Here is a 19,894-nt window from a genome sequence, read left to right as displayed (position 1 = left end):
GCTCTCTGAGAGAAAGCATGGTATCTTACTGGTCTTTTTATGTTTAGATCCTCATAGCACCATGCACATGCAGTGGGTATTCACGTGTTTGTGGAATGAAAAACAGATGTTCAGTAGCAAAAAGCTTAGATAATGGGTTTTAATATATATGATATCCTTTAAAATCTTCCTAACAACCTGTGAGATAAATATCACTATATCTATTTTTCAAATGAGGAAACAAACTCAGAGCTTAAGCCAATGGCTCCAGGTCACAAAGCCAGGAGGAGGTGGCAAACCAAACACAAAATTCCCTATCACCTGATTTTAGTCTAGTATCCTTTCTAGTAAGCCAGGCTGCCCTCCTAAATACTCCATTAATTGCCTTAACCCTTGGGGATTGCCCATTATTCTTCTGTCGCTCTTATCATGTATCCATCTTAACATTAAATTGTGTTCTCGCCTCAACTCCTTGTTAGACTGTAAATTCCAGACTGGTGAAGAAGGATTACTTGCCTTTGTAGCTCTTGCTCTGCCTGGCATAGTGCCTTACATGTAGTAGGTGTGCATCAAACTGGACTGAATAGATACCTGGAGAGCACTAGAATGGTCATTTTGACAGGCTAGTTCTTGTTCAACCTCCGAAACTTCCAGCAGATTCCGCTCACCGACCAACCGCGACAGCTCTCCGACCACTGTCACATGCTTTGATACAGTCCCAGACATTTTCTTGAACTGTGGGTAATTCTCAACAAAGGCCTGCCATGGGAAAAACATCAATTGGGAGCTCTGTTATTTCCTGACCAAGGATAGGCATGTGTGAAGAGAAAAGAAAAGCAGGGATTGTTCTTTTGCTCAGAAAAAGGCATCTACAGCTTTCAATCCCATGGCATTTTGTTATGCCTAGGAAGAGAGGAGCTGGTACATTGAGTCCTTTAATAATCCAAATGTGACTGAAGAATGGAAAGAAGCTTATGGCTTATTATGAATTTTTTATTATATTTTTCCCAAGGAGAAATATTATGGAAAATACCTCAAGCCAAAGAAAAGGAATTAAGGTAGAAATCAGAATATTCCAGAAATATTGCTTACATATAAATAGCACCGACACTTGCATGTTAGTCATCCATGTACATGTTCAATTTACCTTCATGTCTGCTATTGATTCTAGTTTTTGCTGTTCTTTTGGTTTTTTCTTCTGAAAGTCTTCCATGAGATTCTTTATATTGCTACCAATTTCTGCAAAATTCAGGTACATATTCTGTGAAAACGGAAGTTGGGAACACAGTTCTATCAACTAGTTGACTTTTAGACAATTTAAAAGAAGTGAAAAAGAATTCTGAATACAGTTAGAATTAAAGGGCAAGAAAATTCCATTATAATTACCAAATCTGGACATTGGTCAGGATACTGGCGATGAATACCATTATTATTCTCACAAGGGGCTACAGAAGGGAGGGAAGTAACTAAACTGGGTTCTAATTTTAAAAGAAGAAAACCAAGTATGTGATTTCTATGACAAAAATATTGTTAAATCAGGTCAGAATCCAAGTCTTCTGCCTTCCCTTGAGATGCATCTTATCCACATGATACCTCTGTCATCCTTCCACATTAAGCCTCACAAGTCAATATTGACCTTTTACACATAGACAGCTAAAATCAATTTAAAAAATTTAAAACCACTTACATTAGCATAGAATTCGTCGTTTTCAGCAGACAGGACCACCTCCCTTAAGTCTTTACTGATCCCTGGCACTCTGGAGAGATCAATCCGATTGTTGTTTATGCCAAGAAGTTCATGGACCATGGCCTGATACGTCCACTAAATAAAGAATTATGACAAAAATTTTAGCAACCGACAAAATGTGGAAATAGTAAATTTTCAGAAAAACAAAAATAACATTCTTAGTAACTAGTCTTCTTTAGAGATCCTCTATTAGTTCAATTTTTATTAATACTTTGTACTATACTAAGCAATAAGGTTGTCATTTTAATTGGTTAAACATCCAAGTCAAAATACTTTTATATTTCACACTTTTGGAAGAGGGGCAGCAGGATTAATATTCCTGATAAAAAGAAAACAAATTAGATCTATCATTAGCTCCAATTTTGGTCTGTGAATTAAGGGTATATTTTTGGCTTCACAGATAGGGCTATATTGGTACTGCAGTTACAAGCTGTACCATTTCCTGTTCGCTTCTGTGGTTTTCTGCAGCCTGAGAAGTGTGTTCTTGCAGATCTAAGTCGTGCTATATTTAACCTGGGAACACTAATATTATCAGAAAAAGCCTTGTGAGTTGATGAAAACACATATTCAGAGGCTTTATATTTTTATTTAATATGAATTGTGAAGAAGGATTGGTGTCCAGTCTTACTAATGTGAACTTATTTGGTAAAACTGGAAAGGACAAACCACAAATATTGCTTTCTCACCATTTATGGAGAATGACTGCTTTTAATCATAGGCCCGTTGGACAAAACTAAGTATTTTCCAGCAAAGTACTTAGAATCTAGTGCTAGCAGTATTTATATATGTATACTTCATCTTTTAAAAAAAATCTAGATTTATTAAAAAATAACTTGAAGTATAAAAGATGTTTTATTTCCTAAAATGTTTTCCAAATGAATCCTTGAAACAGCAAGTTTCATTAGGGGAATTTAAAGAAGCACAACAAAATGTTTTATGCTTCCACAGACGGCATGCTGCACATGCTTCTGCCATCAGCACTTATTCTATAATTAAATTATCTGTTCGCTGCTCTCCCCATTGGACCATCAGTTCCTTGAGAGCAGAGACTGTATCTTTTAACCTTTTCAGGGTTTAATGCCATATCTGGCACATAAAAGGTCCTTCATGAAATTTGTTGAATGAATGGTTGCTTTTCTTTGGGAAACAGAATTATAGGCAATCATATCAAAATTTCTTTAGTGAACAAATATTACTTTGAATTTTAGGAATAGAAATCTATCGTACCATAGAGAAATTACATTCCACAGCCACAGATTTTCCCAGCATTAATATTATTGTAAGCTGGGAAGGAACTGAAATACAGACTGTGCCTTTCCCTACCAATTTAAAGTCAATGTTAATAAAGCAATGCTCTGTGCTTCTATTTGCAGAAGAACAAACACTGGGAGCCCTGGTTGGGTAGCTCAGTTGGTTAGAGTGTCATCCCAATATGTCAAGGTTTCAGATTTGATCCCCAGTCAGGGCACATACAAGAATCAACTGATGAATGCATAAATAAGTGAAACAGCAAATCAATGTTTCTCCCTTTCTCTAAAAATCAGTAAAATAAAAATAAAAGAACAGCCCTGGCTAGTGTGGCTCAGTGGATTGAGTGCCAGCCTGAGAACCAAAGGGTCGCTAGTTCGATTTCCAGTCAGGGCACATGCCTGGGTTGCAGGCCAGGTCCCCAGTTGGGGGTGCGTGAAAGGCAATCATCCACTGATGTTTCTCTCCCTCTCTTTCTCCCTCCCTTCCCCTCTCTCTAAAAATAAATAAATAAAATCTAAAAAAAATGCTTTTAAATGCTTTTAAAAAAATAATAAAAGAGCCCTGGTTGGTGTGGCTCAGTGGATTGAGTGCTGGCTTGCAAACCAAAGGGTTTGCTGTTTTGATTGCCAATCAGGGCACATGCCTGGATTGTGGACCAGGTTCCCAGTAGGGGGCACTCGAGAGGCAACCACACATTTTCTCTCCCTCTCTCCCTTTCTCCCTCCATTCCCATCTCTCTAAAAATAAATAAATAAAATATTTAAGAAAATAAATAAAAGAACAAACACTGGTATGACACAGTCTGCTTTGAAGGAATGTGTAAACTAGGAAAGTGTGAAAACAAAGGTTTACTATGGCAAATGCAGCACAATACATTAAGACACAAAGTTCCCCGGTAATTTTAGGGACAAAAAGAACATGTCTAACACAAATAAAAACGGCTTCAAGATGTTTTGAGTGATTTTAAAGTAGAATTTTGGTAGGTGAAATTGGGAAGAGAAGGTGTTCCAAACATTCCAGGGTTTAGACAGAGGCTACAACATGAATATAATGATTGCAGGAAACCATGTGCCGTATGTGCACATTTACGAGCTGTAGGTTTATACAAGATTGGGCCCATATTGTGAAGGCTCTTGGACGTCAAGGTCAGGAGTCTGTATTTATAACTCAGTAGGCAAATGGCAACCAATGAAGGTCTTTTTTTTTTAAATCCTCAACTGAGGATATGTTTATTAGTTTTTTAGAGAGAGAAAGTATATGTGTGTGGGTGAGAGAGAGAGAGAGAGAGAAATAGAGAGACACACAGATGTTAGAGAAAAATATTGATCGGTTGCCTCCCAAACGCACCTTGACAGGGGACTGAACCTGCAACCTTTGGGTGTATGGGACAATGCTCCAACCAACTGAACCACCTGGCCAGAGCCAATGAAGATTTTTAAGCCAGGAGTAAGCAGGATCAGAACTGTGCTTTGGGAAAATTAATGTAACAACATTGTCCTTGTGAAATACATTAGAGTGAGAAGAAGTGGAAAGTGGGGATCAAGTAGATGACTATTACAGTATTTCCACAGGTGATTAGGGTCTACACCGAGGTAATGGCAGGAGAATGGAAAAGAACAGACACTTTTAAAGTAGAATCTACAGAACCTAGAAGTTGCCCTGATTAGGGATGGGGATGGCAGTAGAAAGGGACAGGAAGGATGAAGCAGAGGAAACAGTCAAAGATTACTGCGGCTGGAAGAATAGTGATACTAAAATACCAGGAAACACAAGGCAAAAAGAAGAATAACCAAAAACAAGAAGGCAAATAAATGGACCACGCTGTTCATTTCCACATCTGCATTTTCATGAATAGCACTGGAAATCATCCTTCTGTTATTCTAACAAAGGGTTTTGCACCTGGTTTAGCAGTGGGGTGATGGCGTCATCGCAGCGATCTAAAATAAGTAGCAATGGAGGAACCTCAGTCCGCCGGAATTCAAACAGTTCATATTCTTTAGTTATCACTTGCTGTGGGTGAGAGAGAAAGGTGGTTTGGTCAATCAATTAGTTGCAAATAGAGATGATACAAATAGGAAATTAATACATAAAACCCACATTTAACCAAACTTCTTTGCCCCTTCACAGACCTTCCATAAAAGGATTCAAAAGCTCGACAAAGTTTAGTAGCATTGTGTTTAAGAGGATAGGATTTGAAACTGTTTTACAAGTGATTTGACTGAATCAAAAGAAGTTATATAGCTTGGAAATGTTTCTTGGGTTAAACCTAACCTAAGGATTTTCACTTTAATTTGTTGCTTTTGGTGTTGAATTACGAAGACCTACCTCTTTGCCAATAACCCTCATACATCATCTCCTTGGTTGTTGATTAAATATTCCTTTAGTTTCTGAAATATGATAAGAAAGTGAATGATCCTGATGTTTTGAGTGATAGGGAATGCTGTACCTTAACACATTCCGCAAGCCTCTTTGCTGCCTCTGATGAAAGCTGGTAGCGAATCATGGGACATTTCTTCAAGGATAAAAGGACAGCTGTCAGTCCTTGAGTTGTTCTGGATAGCTGGGCTGGATCCCAATTTCGACCCTTTTTAAATATTCAGAGAAAATATTTAAATTTTTTCTTGCTTGCTGAATTAACTCTCACCTGATAAATAAGCTTTAAAAATATCCTTTCCTTCCATACCTGGCAGCAACCCAAAATATTGAGGGAAAACAAATGTGGATTCACAGCAATGTAATCACCATAAAATTCCTGCAAACAAAGCACCAAGATCAGTTAGTCACTCGGTAAACTGCAACCATATCATGCAGTGGTATTTTTATACGTGATATAATACTGTGTGAAATAGTCAAATTTGAGGATACGCATGTGTAAAAGATACAAAAAACTGATCAATGAACAAAAGTTAATGTGGGGGAATAAAATGATTATAAAACAGTAGGACTAATAATAAATCTTAAAAAAACATAAAACAAAAGTTGTAGAAGTATATGTATTATGTTTCTGGAGACCTCTATGTACACTTATCAATTAGGGAAAATAAAACACTGCTACAGGTTATACAATGTTACACTCAAATGAAAAAGAACTTTGTTTTTCAGCATACTCTCATTAGGGAGAATATGATTCAAAATAGGTAATTCCTTTTTATTCATTTTTCATCTAGAACATCCTTCTGAATAGCCAGCATTTATTTATTTGCAGTCCTGAAGAAAACATTCTTCAATCAGGCGATAAGCATATTCAAACGTTTGTGATGAATGAATTTGAGAACACTAACCTGTTTAAGAAGTAAAGGGTAACACGATACATTCTAAAGTGGTGTATTATATGGCATACAGAATAACTATTTAGGAGTTTCCAAGTTTTAACCTAATGACAATGTCTGCTTGTTATTCCCAAAGCAAGGTAACTACAAACACAACTTTAACAAACCTCATTCACACCCTTTGCTTCCTGTTCTCTCCCAATCAGACATAGTTCTATAGATGCACATTCTTATAGGGTAGCTCATAAAACTATCACAGGACATATCTGACTCTGTCCCCAACCCTGTGAAACTTCCTACCAATCTAGTAGAATCCAGTACCAGTCCAATTTCCTTATTCTCATGGACTCCTTTAATTCTGTCCCCATCCAGTCGATGTCTCTTCCAAACTTTCTAGATATGAGTATAGTCCGGTGCAATGTGCACTTATTATGTCTGATGAATAGCTTCCATTCTTCCGAGGCAGCACCTTCCCTGTTTTTAGACTCGTATCTTTAAAAAGGGCCAATATAAGAAATAAGTTACAGGACCAATATGTTTACCTGAACCTCAGCCACAGCTTCCTGTTCATCAGCTTCAGCTAATGACTTCACATCACTCTTGCTGATCACATTACTGAAATCTGAAACAGACACATGAGTTGTTGTTGACTAAAGGAGATCATCTTTGCTGCAATTAGACATTAGTGGACCTGGCAGTTAAGGCCTAATGACTCAGGGGAGTTTAATATACATTGTAGTGTATATCAAAGTTGAACACCTCCAAGCTGGAATGAGTAGCACAAATACGGTTAAATTCATAAATTCATAATAATACTTTTTAAAAAAGGACCACAACTGTAGGCATTGGAGGATCCTAGGGAATCAAATCTTATACTGAAAATAGCAAAGGGAAAGAACTAAGCTTTTATCCTTTTATGCACAAACTGTACTTTCAGATAACCAAATAGTAGATGAAGGGAAATTTCTCTTTATAGAACTATCCCAGCTAAAAAATAAAGAAGGAATGATAATGATAGAATTAAAACCTTTTTTCAACCCCTAATGAATCAATGGAAGGACCTAGGCATTGAACATCAACCACTGCCAGTATCACAATAAGAGATCATCAATAGAAGCACACAACACTGCCTATGAAGTATTCTGCCAAAAAGAAATCACATCTGAATCTAATTAAGCCTCTGTATTCAGGGACCAATTTATAGAAACTGGAAGACAGAAAAACATTTTAAATTGCAAAGAACATGTTAAACTACTTCATGGGGATTCAATCAGTAAGATCCAGGCTGTAGGAAACTTTAACAGAACTTTGTGGTTTCTTCAATAAATTGCACAGAAGAGATAACCAAGAGAAGAGTAAAGAAACTTAAACAATCTATCAACCAATAGCAATGTGTGGACCTTACTATGATCCTGATTAAAACATGTGGGGGGAGGGGGAAGACAGAGAATTTGAACACTGAATGAGTATTTTAAAATAGGAATTATTTTTTATGATTTGGGTGTAATAATAGTATTTTTAAAAATGAAGAGATAAAAGGCATCCAAATAGGAAAGGAGGAAGTAAAGCTATCATTATTTGCAGATCACATGATAGTGTACATAGAGAACCCTGTAGACTCTACCAAAAAACTCCTCAACCTAATAAGTGAATTTGGCAAAACAGCAGGATACAAAGTCAACATTCAGAAATCAAAGGCGTTTTTGTACACCAGCAATGCAACAGAAGAAGAAGAAATCAGAAAAAAAATACCATTCGATATAGCATGAAGAAAAATAAAGTACCTAGGCATAAATTTAACCAAAGACGTAAAAGACCTGTATGCAGAAAACTATACAACATTGAAAAAAGAAATTAAGGAAGACACAAATAAATGGAAGCATATACCGTGCTCATGGATTGGAAGAATTAATATCATCAAAATGTCCATACTACCCAAAGCAATTTATAGATTCAACGCAATCCCTATTAAGATACCAATGACATATTTCACAGAAATAGAACAGACATTTCATAAATTTATATGGAACCATAAATGACCCCGAATAGCCTCAGCAATTTTGAGAAAGAAAAACAAAGTAGGAGGGATCACAATACCGGACATCAAACTCTACTACAAAGCCACTATACTCAAAACAATCTGGTACTGGCACAAGAACAGACCCATAGACCAGTGGAACAGAACAGAAAGCCCAGAAATAAGCCCAGGTCTCTATGGGCATCTAATATTTGACAAAGGGGGCAGAACATAAAATGGAGCAATAGTAGCCTCTTCAACAAATGGTGTTGGGAGAGCTGGACGGCTACATGCAAAAAATTGAAATTGGATCATCAGCTGACACCATACACAAAAATAAACTCAAGATGGATAAAAGACTTAAATAGAAGTCGCAACACCATAAAAGTCCTAGAGGAGAACATTGGCAGGAAACTCTCAGATATCCCACGCAGCAATTTTTTCACTGATATGTCTCCTAAAGCAAGGAACGTAAAGGAAAGAATAAACAAGTGGGACCTCATCAAAATAAGAAGCTTCTGCACGGCAAAAGAAAACATCAGCAAAATGAAAAGGGAGCCAACCATATGGGAAAATATATTCGCTAATGATACATCAGATAGAGGTTTGATCTCCAAGATATACAAAGAACTCACTCGACTCCACTCCAAGAAGACAAACGAGCCAATCAAAAAATGGGCAAAGGACCTGGGCAGATGCTTTTCCAAGGAGGAAATACAGAGGGCCCAGAGGCATTTGAAAGGATGCTTGGCATCACTAGCCATCAGAGAAATGCAGATCAAAACCACCATGAGGTACCACCTCACACCGGTCAGAATGGCCATCATAAACAGATCAACAAACAACAGGTGCTGGCGAGGCTGTGGAGAAAAGGGAACCCTAGTACGCTGTTGGTGGGAATGCAGACTGGTGCAGCCACTGTGGAAAGCAGTGTGGAATTTCCTCAAAAAGCTGAAAATGGAACTGCCTTTTGATCCAGTGATTCCCCTGCTGGGACTATACCCTAAGAACACCAAAACGCCAATACAAAAGAACCTATGCACCCCAATGTTCATAGCAGCACAATTTACAATAGCCAAGTGTTGGAAGCAACCTAAATGCCCATCAGTAGATGATTGGATCAAAAAGTTATGGTACATATGCACAATGGAATACTATGCAGCAGAAAGAAAAAAAGAACTACTAAACTTCGTGACAGCATGGATGGAACTGGAGAGCATTATGCTAAGCGAAATAAGCCAGACAAATACCATATGATCTCACCTATAAGTGGAACCTAACCAACAATACAAAGATGCAAGGAAAATAAGACTAGCAACACTGAAAGGAAAAGAAATCAACAGAGACAAGAAGGAAGTGGGGGCGGGGAAAAGGAAGGGAAGGGGAAAGTCAAGGAACATATAGCAAGGACTCATGGACAAAACCAAAGGGGAAGAGCTGAGGGAGGGGAGGAGGGAGGGGGCAAGGGAAAGTGGTGGGGGGTAGGCAGAGACAAATGTATTTGAAAAAATAAATTAAAATTAAAAAAAAGAAATAATTAAAATAAGAGCAGAAACAAAAAAAATGAGCAAAAACATTAAAAAAAATAAAATAAAAATGAGCCCTCATCTTTTAGAGATTCATACTGAAGTTCTATGGATAAAATCATATGATATCTTAGATGTTCTTCAAAATAATATTGGTGGGGAAGTAGGTGGGAGTATGGCTAAAACAAGATTGGCCATAGTACAGTAATTGCTGAATTTGGGTGATGGGTACATTGGACTTTATTATACTATTCTGTCTACTTTTATATACTATTTGAAAGGAGCCTATAATACAAGATACTCAGCAGAAATAAAAATATTTTAAAAAAATATAAAAAATTGATATGAATCCTGGCTGGGTGGCTCAGTGTTTTGGAGTGTCATCCCTTAAGGTTGTGGGTTTGATCCCCCACTGGGATGCTGGAGTGTATATGGGTGGCAACTGATCAATGTTTCTCTCTCTCAAATCAATAACAAAACAAAATATCTTTGGGTGAGGAATAAAAAAAAAAAAAGATTACGAATGGAAGGCAAGTTTAATGCTAAAATAAATTGTGCTGAAAGTTTGTATTGTAATAAATAAAATTACTATATACAATCACAGAGACTGAATCAGTCTCCCTCTCTTTCTCTCTCTCTTCCCACCTACCTACCAACCACTGAATACATAAGTAACTACACTTTCCTAAATACCTAGCTTGTGATAAGACTAAAAAATACTGGACTAACTACACACTTATCAGAATAGCTAAAATAAAAAATAGGGGCAACACCAAATGTTTGTGAGATTACAAAGAAACTGGACCACCTGTACATTGCTAGTGGGAACGTAAAATGGTATAGTTACTCTAGAAAACATTTGGCAGTTTCTTAAAGCATTAAACATGCAACTCCCACATAATCCAGCAATTGCTCTCCTGGGCAATATGTATTGGAGAGAAACAAAAACTTATGTTCACACAAATGTTTTTAACAGTTTTTCTGTAGTAGCCCAAACTGGAAACAACTCAGATGTCCTTCAAGAATTAAAAGAGTTAAACAAAGTGTGGTACATCTATACCACAGAATACTACTCAATAATAAAAAGGAGTGAATTATTGATAGATGGAACAACTTGGATTAATCTCTAGAGTTATGCTGAGTAAAAAAACAAACAAACAAAAAAACCCCCCCAAAAATCCCAAAAGGTCATATGGTATATGAGTCCATTTATATAACTTTCTTGAAATGATAAAATTACAGAAATGGAGAAGAGATTGTAGTTGTCAGGGGTTAATGAGAGGGTTGGGATGAAGGGAAGTGGATATGGCTAAAAAAATGGACAATACAAGGGATCCTTGTGGAGATGGAAATGTTTTGTATCCTGACTGTATCAATGTCAATATCCAGGATATGAAACTGTACTATAGCTATATAAGATGTTACGCTGGGGGAAACTGGGCAAAGGATATATGGGATCTCTGTATTATTCTTACAGCTATATGTGAATCTACAATTATTTCAAAATAAAATGTTTAATGAAAAAAGAAAACCTGTGGTTATTAGCCAAAATAAACAAACAAACCAAAACAAAACTAGGAATACTGAAACTAATAAAATAGTCTAATTTTACCTTCAGGGGTTCTTGTAAAGGCCAAATGAAATAATATATAAGAAAGTTCTTTATAAAACACAAAATCATTACAAATGTTAATTTTTGGTACCATTATTAAATTGTAGTACATGCTGAAGAAAGTATGTATGTTGTAGACTATAGTCTAAACTCTAAAACTCCAAAGCCTTCAAATAAGCTTTAAAACTTCTCAAATACTGTACATACTGAGTATTAAGTTTTGTCCTTGGTTTTGGAAATGGTACTAAATAAACTATACTAACCTATAAAGATCAATAATGACACCTAGAGGAGAACGGATGTAACTTCCAAAGCAGAATGCATTACATTAAAAAACAAAACAAAACAAAAAAACACAAACCATGTAATTGTATAGTAACCACAAAACCAGTTTATTTCCAGGCCTCTGCTCCCCTATCCACCCCGCCCTCCCCAGCAAAGTTAGGCACGATTTCTGTCTGATGACTTGCACTTTCAAGTACTACATAAAGTGGAAAAGTGGAATGTTTTTACTTGGTAGGTAACATAAATCTCTGCCTTTCCAACAAACTCAAGTATATCTTCCCTCCAAGTAAATACATCAGCTTCTATGCTTCAGTTCATAAAAGTGTAAAACAGGAATAAGAATACCCTTTGTGAAACTTGGCTACTTACAACTTTTGCCTTACAAAGAATTTTGAAAGGCATCGTTAAAAAAATTTTTTACTGCCCTGGTTTGTGTGGCTCAGTGGATTGAGTGCTGGCCTGCAAACCAAAGGATCGCTGGTTTGATTCCCAGTCAGGGCACATGCCTGGGTTGCGGGCTGGGTCCCTGTTTGGGGGTGAGTGAGAGACAACCACACATTGATGCTTCTCTCCCTTTCTTTCTTTCTTCCTACCTTCCCTTCTCTCTAAAAATAAATAAATAAAATCTTTAAAATAAATTTTTTTTAACCTAAGTGATTAATGATGAATGGAAACCACATTTAGCTTTCTGAAACAGAATGTTGGCTGCAATACTTTTAAAACTTTGGAAGGACACTAAAAAGAAAGGACTCTTCTAGTGAAGGATTCAACTAACTTATTGATTATACAAAGTACCCAACAGAACATACTAGTTAGCATATAATTACATGATTGAATGAGTAAAATAACATACTTACAAATAAAATATATACTGTATTTGGGTCTTCGGAGCTCCTGAATAAGGTAGTCCACATTCTCCTAGAAAAGAACAAACAAACAAAATATGAGAATTGCTTAAATGAAGAAGTAATAAATATCATCCATTGGTTTATTTAAATATTTACTGAGAGTCTACTACTATGTGCTGAGGTCTAGATTTAAGTATGGGTTTGTTGGGGAGGGTGAGGTCTGGGGATGAAAAAGAAATACATTAAATATAATGATCAAGAATCATATGTAATATTAACTAGCTGTGCTGTTATCTAAATAAAGATTAAAAATATATAAAGAACACAGGTGTTGAAATACAACATAAAATTGGTAATTCTGCAATTTGCCTTAAGCTGCTTGTCTACAAATGTTTATTATCTGATCAAAATTATTATATAGAATATCAAAATATGTCTAGCCCTTTTAAAAACCAAGTCACACAAGACAATATACAGATCTTGTATCATAAAAATGTACCCCTGAAACCTATATGACCCTATGACACTGCAATAAATTTAATATTAAAAACCCCAATAGTCAGGATAAAATATAGCTAATTATATCCACTTTGGTTTTTAACTTATTGGAACCTAAGCCTGCACAACTGCAATGTTTGTGAAGTATTTGCAAACACAGGCTAAGACCTTTCTATAATTACATTATTTGAAAGTCAAATACGAAGTTTAGAAGTAAAAACCGTTGGTTTTTATATATGGTCAAAACATATAAATTCCAGTTATATAAGATCATAACGCAGGTCTTAATCTATTTTTGATACTATAACACAGGGTTAAATTTCAATGTAAAGTTGGTCCCCAAACTACGCAATATATCATTTTTGAACGTTAAAAAACATAATTTTCTTACAGAATTAAAAATAATGTAAGCATTGCACATTGCTTGTTAAATGGGGAAAAGATTTTTTAAATTGTCATTTAGGTTAAAATAGATTAAAAATTAATTTTATAGTATCTTAAGGAAAAAATTGTTTTTAAGAACATTTTTATGTACGTATACATATATGTGTGTGTGTATGTATAAATCACATATATTTCTGTGAAAGAGCTTTTCTAATAAACAAGTTAGGAAATGCACTATGTGATCTCTGAGATCCCTCTCAGGCCAGAATTTCATGACTAAGAGCTACAAATGTGAAACAATCAGAAACTACTATAATAGAATTAATGTATCCATTAATTCAGGAACTGTTTATTGAGTGTCCACCATGTGGCAGGTACTGGGGACATAATACTGTGAAAAAACAGACCCATCTCTGTTCTTATGGAACTTGATGCTGGTATGTTAGATATTAATCAATCACACAAATCATATAAAATTTCAACCATGATAAGCAATAGGGAAGGAAGATGGTGCTATCAGTGCTTGTAATAGGAGGGTTTGACCTGGTCAGCAAGGTCAGGGATTTGCTTGCAGTGAAAAAGTTTCAGAGAAAAGAGCCTGTGCAAAGGTCCTGTGGGACGATGGAATACAGTGGATGAAACATTAATATGGCTAAGAGCAAAAATGGGAGGATGGTTTGAAATAAGGCTGTTGAAATGATAGGGACTAGATCACACACAGCCTTGCAGGCCACAATTAAAGAGTTTTGTCTTTATCATAAAAGTAATAAGAAGTCATTCAAGGATTCTAAGCAGGGGTAACATGATCAGATTTGTATTTTGGAAAGTACATAATGTACAAGCGTGGTAAAAGAGTGCATTGGAGTTGAAGAACAGGAATATAAATTAAGAGAGTATACAAAATAAGACTGAAATAAGGACTTAAGGATTTTTAAGGGAGGATTCAAGCAAGATTTAGACGCTGGACAAAAACTGACAGAAGGCTAAAGAATCTCAATTAGGGGAAAAGAACAAACAAATAAGAGGGTAGGAACGAGAATACAGGGGAATGATGAAAAGGCCTTGTTGGCTGCTGTGGAGGAGCAGGGGCAGGACCACAGAGGCTGGATACAGAAGGTCAGACCAGACCGGCTAAGGGAGCGCTTTGAGGGCGAGGCTAAGCATAGGCTTAATCATGGAAGTAAAATTGAGCCATTATAGGTTTCACAACATAGACGTGAATGAAATGATAAAGACTCAAAGACACTGATGTAAGTACATAAGATTAAGTGGCAATGGTGTTCAGTGTGAGGAGGTTAATCCAGGAATAAAGTGATGTGGGTTTCTGTCAGGGTAGTTAGTGTCTTTGGAAATAGTTGAGAACCTAAAGGGTATTTTGAAGGGAAAAAAGGTCTCTAAGAAGTGAACTGAGATATGGGAAAGAGGAGAGTGAAGGTTATAACTCTGATAAACCAGGATAATTATGATGCCACAAATGATGATAATATTAATTTATTTTGCCTTCTTAATGCTTTCAGATCATAGCGTTCTGTATTTGCCTGGACAGGCGGCAGTTCAGTTTATGTAGTACCTTCGTTGGTCGAAGAAAACAAATTGCTTTCAGGTGTTTCATGATCTCCCGATTTGGAGAATCAATGCGTTCAAAAAGGTACACTTCCTTCTGAAGAATCTCCGATTGTGTGTATACCATACTCACTATACCAGTCTGTAAAGAAAAAGGATTACTAGTATTATGATGGTTCATAATAATAAAAACAAGCAACAATACCTAAGACTTAAAAAAACAAACCCCAACTCATTAATACTTAACTGGGCATCTTAAATACTAACATGTAATAACATTTACTGAGCATCCAACACATGTAGGTAATGTCTCAGAATGTTCTCTCTAAATGCGAACAATCCATAATCCCCCACCCCACCCCCTCCGCCAAATTTTTCCATTTCCTTAAAGAGTTTTTTTAAAAATTCTGTGATCAACTAATAATAAATAATCTGTCATCTCAGCTTGAGCCCCACAGCTTTACTCTAAAAACACAATGCTGAGTAGAAATAACAGGACCATCCCAAAGTCTCCCAGGTGCTCTGCCTCACATATTTCTTGGCAGAAACACTTAGAAAAGGATGTCTGATTCCAAGAAATTGTCCCAGGTACGAGAACAAAATCCCTGGCAGTGGTTAAAGCCCTTCAGTCTGAAAATCTACTGGCCAAGCTTCATACAACCTTTCAGTCCCGTACAGAACTGACCCTCACTTAAAAATCTTTAATTGAATACTAAATCCTACAGTGGAACGGGACCAGCTATTGTAAGGGACAGTGGGTTCCCTCACAAATGCTGAGCAAAAGCAAACTCACCGTCTCTTTATCCATGACAAGTACTTTCATACCCGGTCCGCTGTCCTCTATCATTTTGGAAACGTATTGCTTCACAGCAAAAACCACATTCATGGTGGCGAACTGACAGGTTAGTCCCACAGCCCTTCCCGCCCCCCTTTTTCTTGCTAAATGAACCCCCCGGCTTCTTGGCCAGATCTCAGCGGTTTCCTCCCCGCCCAGCTCTGGCTTCCGGAAGTCCGGGCGGCAGCGCTGCTGGGAGTTGTAGTTCAGCCGGGCGGTCGGGCGGACCGAGCCGCCCGACAGGCTGGAAAAGCTCGCTGAGACGCCGGGCCGCCCCGCCCAGGTCGGGTCGTCCCGCAGCCTCCTGCTCGCGGGTGTCGGGGACCTGGCTCCCAAACCGCTCCCGGCCCTCGGTCCGGAGTTCCTCGCCTGCGGCCTGAAGCCTCTCCTGCGGGGTGAAGGAACTTGGCATAAGGCTGGCTCCGAGGCTAGAACAGAGCTTGGCGGTGGTTCCCTTTTGCCATTAACGCTTTCTTGGGTGGCAGTGAAGGATTGAGGAAAGGGAGCTGGCGTGATGCTCCCAGCCGCTTGAAACTCAGAGGGACGGCACTTGGTAAATCCCACGTGGTCCTTGCTTAAGTAGTGGCCGAGATTCCTTCTCCCCGGCTTCACTGGGTCATGAACAAGGCGAGTACAGTGCCTTTGCAAAGTGAGGCCCGAAGTGGTGTTCGGAGGACTGAGAGCGCCTGAAATTGAACAGATGTTCGCTGAATGAATGCACAAAGGGAAAGCTCTGTCGGGATGTTTTGGGAGAGGCCTCAGATCTCCCGGGAGGGCCTGGACTTTGGGTGGGCCGCTCGGACCCGCAACCCGCGGGTTCAGCGGAACCCCGAGCTACCCCGGGTTCAACGCCCTGGGCCATTGGACTCCACGGGCTCCAACTCGCGTCGGTGAGGGGGACCTGCCACGCTGAAACTGCAGAGGAGTCAGTAAACGGGGCCAGAAATGGGTAGGGAGCACGTATCTGGTGGTGGTAAAGCTAAGTAGCGTGGGGATTTTAAGGGAAAACTCACAAATTTTGATTAAAGAAACGACAAAAACTTAGCAACAAAATAAATCTTAAAGCCATCAACTTCAAAAAGCCTGCTTTTGTGTTTATACCCCACAGGGCTTCTCTCCACGCCATTTCTCGAAAAGGATGTTAGTTTTCCCGTACCTTTAAATAGGGGAATTGTAAAATCAGGAAGATAACAAGAAACGACTCCAAGAAATCAGTGACTATAAATGCTTGTGAATATCTCCACCAAAATAATGACTAGTATTTGTTGAGATCAGTTTAATCAATAGGTTCAAGATCACTGGATCAGTCATCCTTACATTGTATTTTAAGAAATATACAATTAAAACTAGATCCAGAACACATTAACATTAATCTGGCTGTTGAGATTACTTTATACAACGTTATAGCCAATTTCAAATCCTTTAAGGGAGATTAGAAGTCACTTGAAATACAGATTTTCATCCCCTCTGAGATTGTGAAGAATGTGTTTATTTTTCTCCTTTTCAATTTTCCTACCAAGTAAATAAAACTTCCCATTGGGCTTTTTTTTTTTTTTTAAATATTTTTGAGATTCGTTTTGAAAGACAAGCTACGGTAAAATGAAAACGTGAATTTTAAATGGATACCAATGAGAAAAATCTAATGTTACATGAAAATTCTATCCTTATCAATTTAAAATATACTATTATAGAAAACAGAAAATCCCAATTCTAATGAAAAAATGAAACACATGTAAATTCTTTAAGTTACTGGTATTTGAAAATTCACCCCCGTTCACCTGTTCCTTAGTTTTTATTTCTTACCTGTAATTTGGACTTTAGTATATTTTTCCATTTTATGCTTAAGAACAAGGATAGAAAGACTTGTCCATGAAATTTATGCTTTTTTAGACAATAGTCAACCTTTATAAGTAATACATGGAAAGAAACTGCATTCTTTTGAGTTATGTATACTTTATATAACATTTTAAAGGAGGAGGAAAATGCCTGTTTTGACAAGGCTTATAAATCATTCCATTGCCCATGCAATTCCACTGATGTCAGGGGCAGTGTTATTTTATATACATTGATAAGATAGAGAATGTAAACATTTTGTGCAAAATAGCTTATATAGTTAAAGGATGCTGTGATGGTCCTGCAGTTTGACAGCCTATTTTCCTTCTGAAAAAAACAAGCTGTTTTAAATGTCTCCAGATTAAGAACTTCTTTTGTATCCCCATACCTCTAAAAATAAAACTGAAACCGATGATAAAGTCCAAACTCTGGCTTTGTGACTCATCCAATAGATACCAGAGTAACCTGTTTTGTAGTAGGTAAGACAGGAAATTCAGAAGACGATATGAAGTAACTTTTTTTTAAAACTTAGGATGCAAGTAAACTATAATAACAATAAATGTTTTCAAGCCCTGGCTGGTGTGGCTCAGTTGGTCGGAGCATTGTTTCATATACCAAAAATTGTGAGTTCCATTCCCTGCCAGGGCACATACCTAGACTTTCAGGTTTGATTCTGTCAGGGTGAGTATGGGAGGCAACAAATAGATGTTTCTCTCTCACATGGATGTCTTTCTCTCTCTCTCTCCTCTTCCTCTCTCAAATCAATAAACACATTTTAAAAAATCTTTTAAAGAAATATTTTCAATAATAAAGACTTTAAAAAATAAATTCTGACATTCTTCAAATATAGATGATTACATCAATCATAAAAGTTTCTAATGCAGTTACTTGAAAATTTATTTTCACTAGTTCCAAGAAATCTGTCCTTTAAGGATAGAAAACAGGAAGTTAAAAATAGTGTATTTACATTTATACATTTTGCTTAGGCTTGTTCATGTAATGTGTATGTAAATGAAAAAAATCAGGAATGAATACCTGAATAATTACATGTGCTTCAGCTTCCTACAAAATGTGTCCTACTTAGAGGTTTAACTGCCCATTTTATATTTAATCAAAATCATGTTTTTCTACCATAAGAATTAAAAGCAATATAAGACAAGAATATATAAATAAGCTTTAGTATAATTATAAAAACAATATGGCCAACTCATGATTAATTATCTACCATTTTCTTTATATCTAGAGAAGGGGGAAGGGAGGGAGAAAGAGAGGGAGAGAAACATCAATGTGTGGTTGCCTCTCACACTCCCCCTCCTGGGGACCTGGCCCATAACCCAGGCGTGTGCCCTGACTGGGAATCAAACTGGGTGACACTTTGGTTCACAGACCAGCACTCAATCCACTGAACCACACCAGCCAAGGCTAATTATCTACCATTTTCCTTGTTGCTGTGTGTTAACATTTCTCCAACAAGCCTTGGATAGTAGGGAAGCAAAGATGAAATTCAGTGAAACTCAAATTAGATTTCTTACATGTTAATGATTGAAAAAATATTTTGACAAAGAACAACAGTATTAATAGTGTCAGACAATTAGTCCTTGTGTAATATTTCTTAACTTCTCCAACCATTTCTTTATCTGATAGATGATGATAATACATGTAAACTACTTTCTGAAATTGTATTTTAGGTTTTTTTTTTTAACTTATAGCATATTCCCCTTGATAAGAAAAGTTAAAAATAGAATCAGTTTCAGAATTTGTAAACTGTAGCTTCTAAATACAATTTCTATAATAACTTTATCTTGCATCACCATACAAGAGTAGAAATATTAGTGCTTAGACTTGGCCTGCTTCATCATAATTTGTAAAGCATAGTTTTCACAAAGGCAAAAATATGCTTCCATAAGCATATTTTTATGCTTCTAAAAGTGGTTTTAGAAATATATGCTTATTGTCCACCCAATCTCAAATCAAACAATTTGTTAAATTTTTGTCACAGTTGGTGGTTTAGTACTGAACTTGACGGTAGCAAAAGCATTGAATAGCTTTAAATCATTAAGTAAAGATTATTTGAATGAAGGGCTCTTGTTGGGGACCACTTTGTGTGGTATGGAAACTGTAGCCCTGTGCAAGCAAGGCCTTGAAAGAGGCCTGTAAGTCTCGACCAAATGCTGGGAATGCAGGAGACAGGCATGATCTGATGCTAGTACCGAGGGTTCCTGTGGGAAATCAGGCCTGAAAAATGCA

The 19,894-nt window shown here is 37.1% G+C and overlaps 1 protein-coding gene across 1 annotated transcript in view; it reads right to left on the bottom strand.

Moving 5' to 3' along the window:
* VPS45 (vacuolar protein sorting 45 homolog) overlaps positions 1-15,959 on the bottom strand; it is a 57,855-nt gene extending 41,896 nt beyond the window's left edge. The window contains exons 1-10 of the mRNA XM_054575207.1: positions 15,773-15,959; positions 14,987-15,121; positions 12,544-12,604; positions 6,789-6,868; positions 5,661-5,729; positions 5,424-5,561; positions 4,877-4,987; positions 1,667-1,801; positions 1,127-1,240; positions 571-738 (exon numbers count right to left, since the gene is read on the bottom strand). Coding sequence (XP_054431182.1) covers positions 571-738; positions 1,127-1,240; positions 1,667-1,801; positions 4,877-4,987; positions 5,424-5,561; positions 5,661-5,729; positions 6,789-6,868; positions 12,544-12,604; positions 14,987-15,121; positions 15,773-15,865 — 1,104 coding nt within the window. The 5' untranslated portion in view covers positions 15,866-15,959. The remainder of the gene's footprint in view (positions 1-570; positions 739-1,126; positions 1,241-1,666; positions 1,802-4,876; positions 4,988-5,423; positions 5,562-5,660; positions 5,730-6,788; positions 6,869-12,543; positions 12,605-14,986; positions 15,122-15,772) is intronic.
* Between the last annotated feature and the right edge of the window lie 3,935 nt (positions 15,960-19,894).

The sequence above is a fragment of the Pteronotus mesoamericanus genome, unplaced genomic scaffold, assembly GCF_021234165.1.
Source record: "Pteronotus mesoamericanus isolate MK-2021 breed Mesoamerican mustached bat unplaced genomic scaffold, CSHL_Meso_final contig_1108, whole genome shotgun sequence".
Classification (NCBI taxonomy): domain Eukaryota; kingdom Metazoa; phylum Chordata; class Mammalia; order Chiroptera; family Mormoopidae; genus Pteronotus; species Pteronotus mesoamericanus.
Note: the sequence above shows the minus strand (reverse complement) of the source record. Positions and strands in the feature narration are given on the sequence as shown.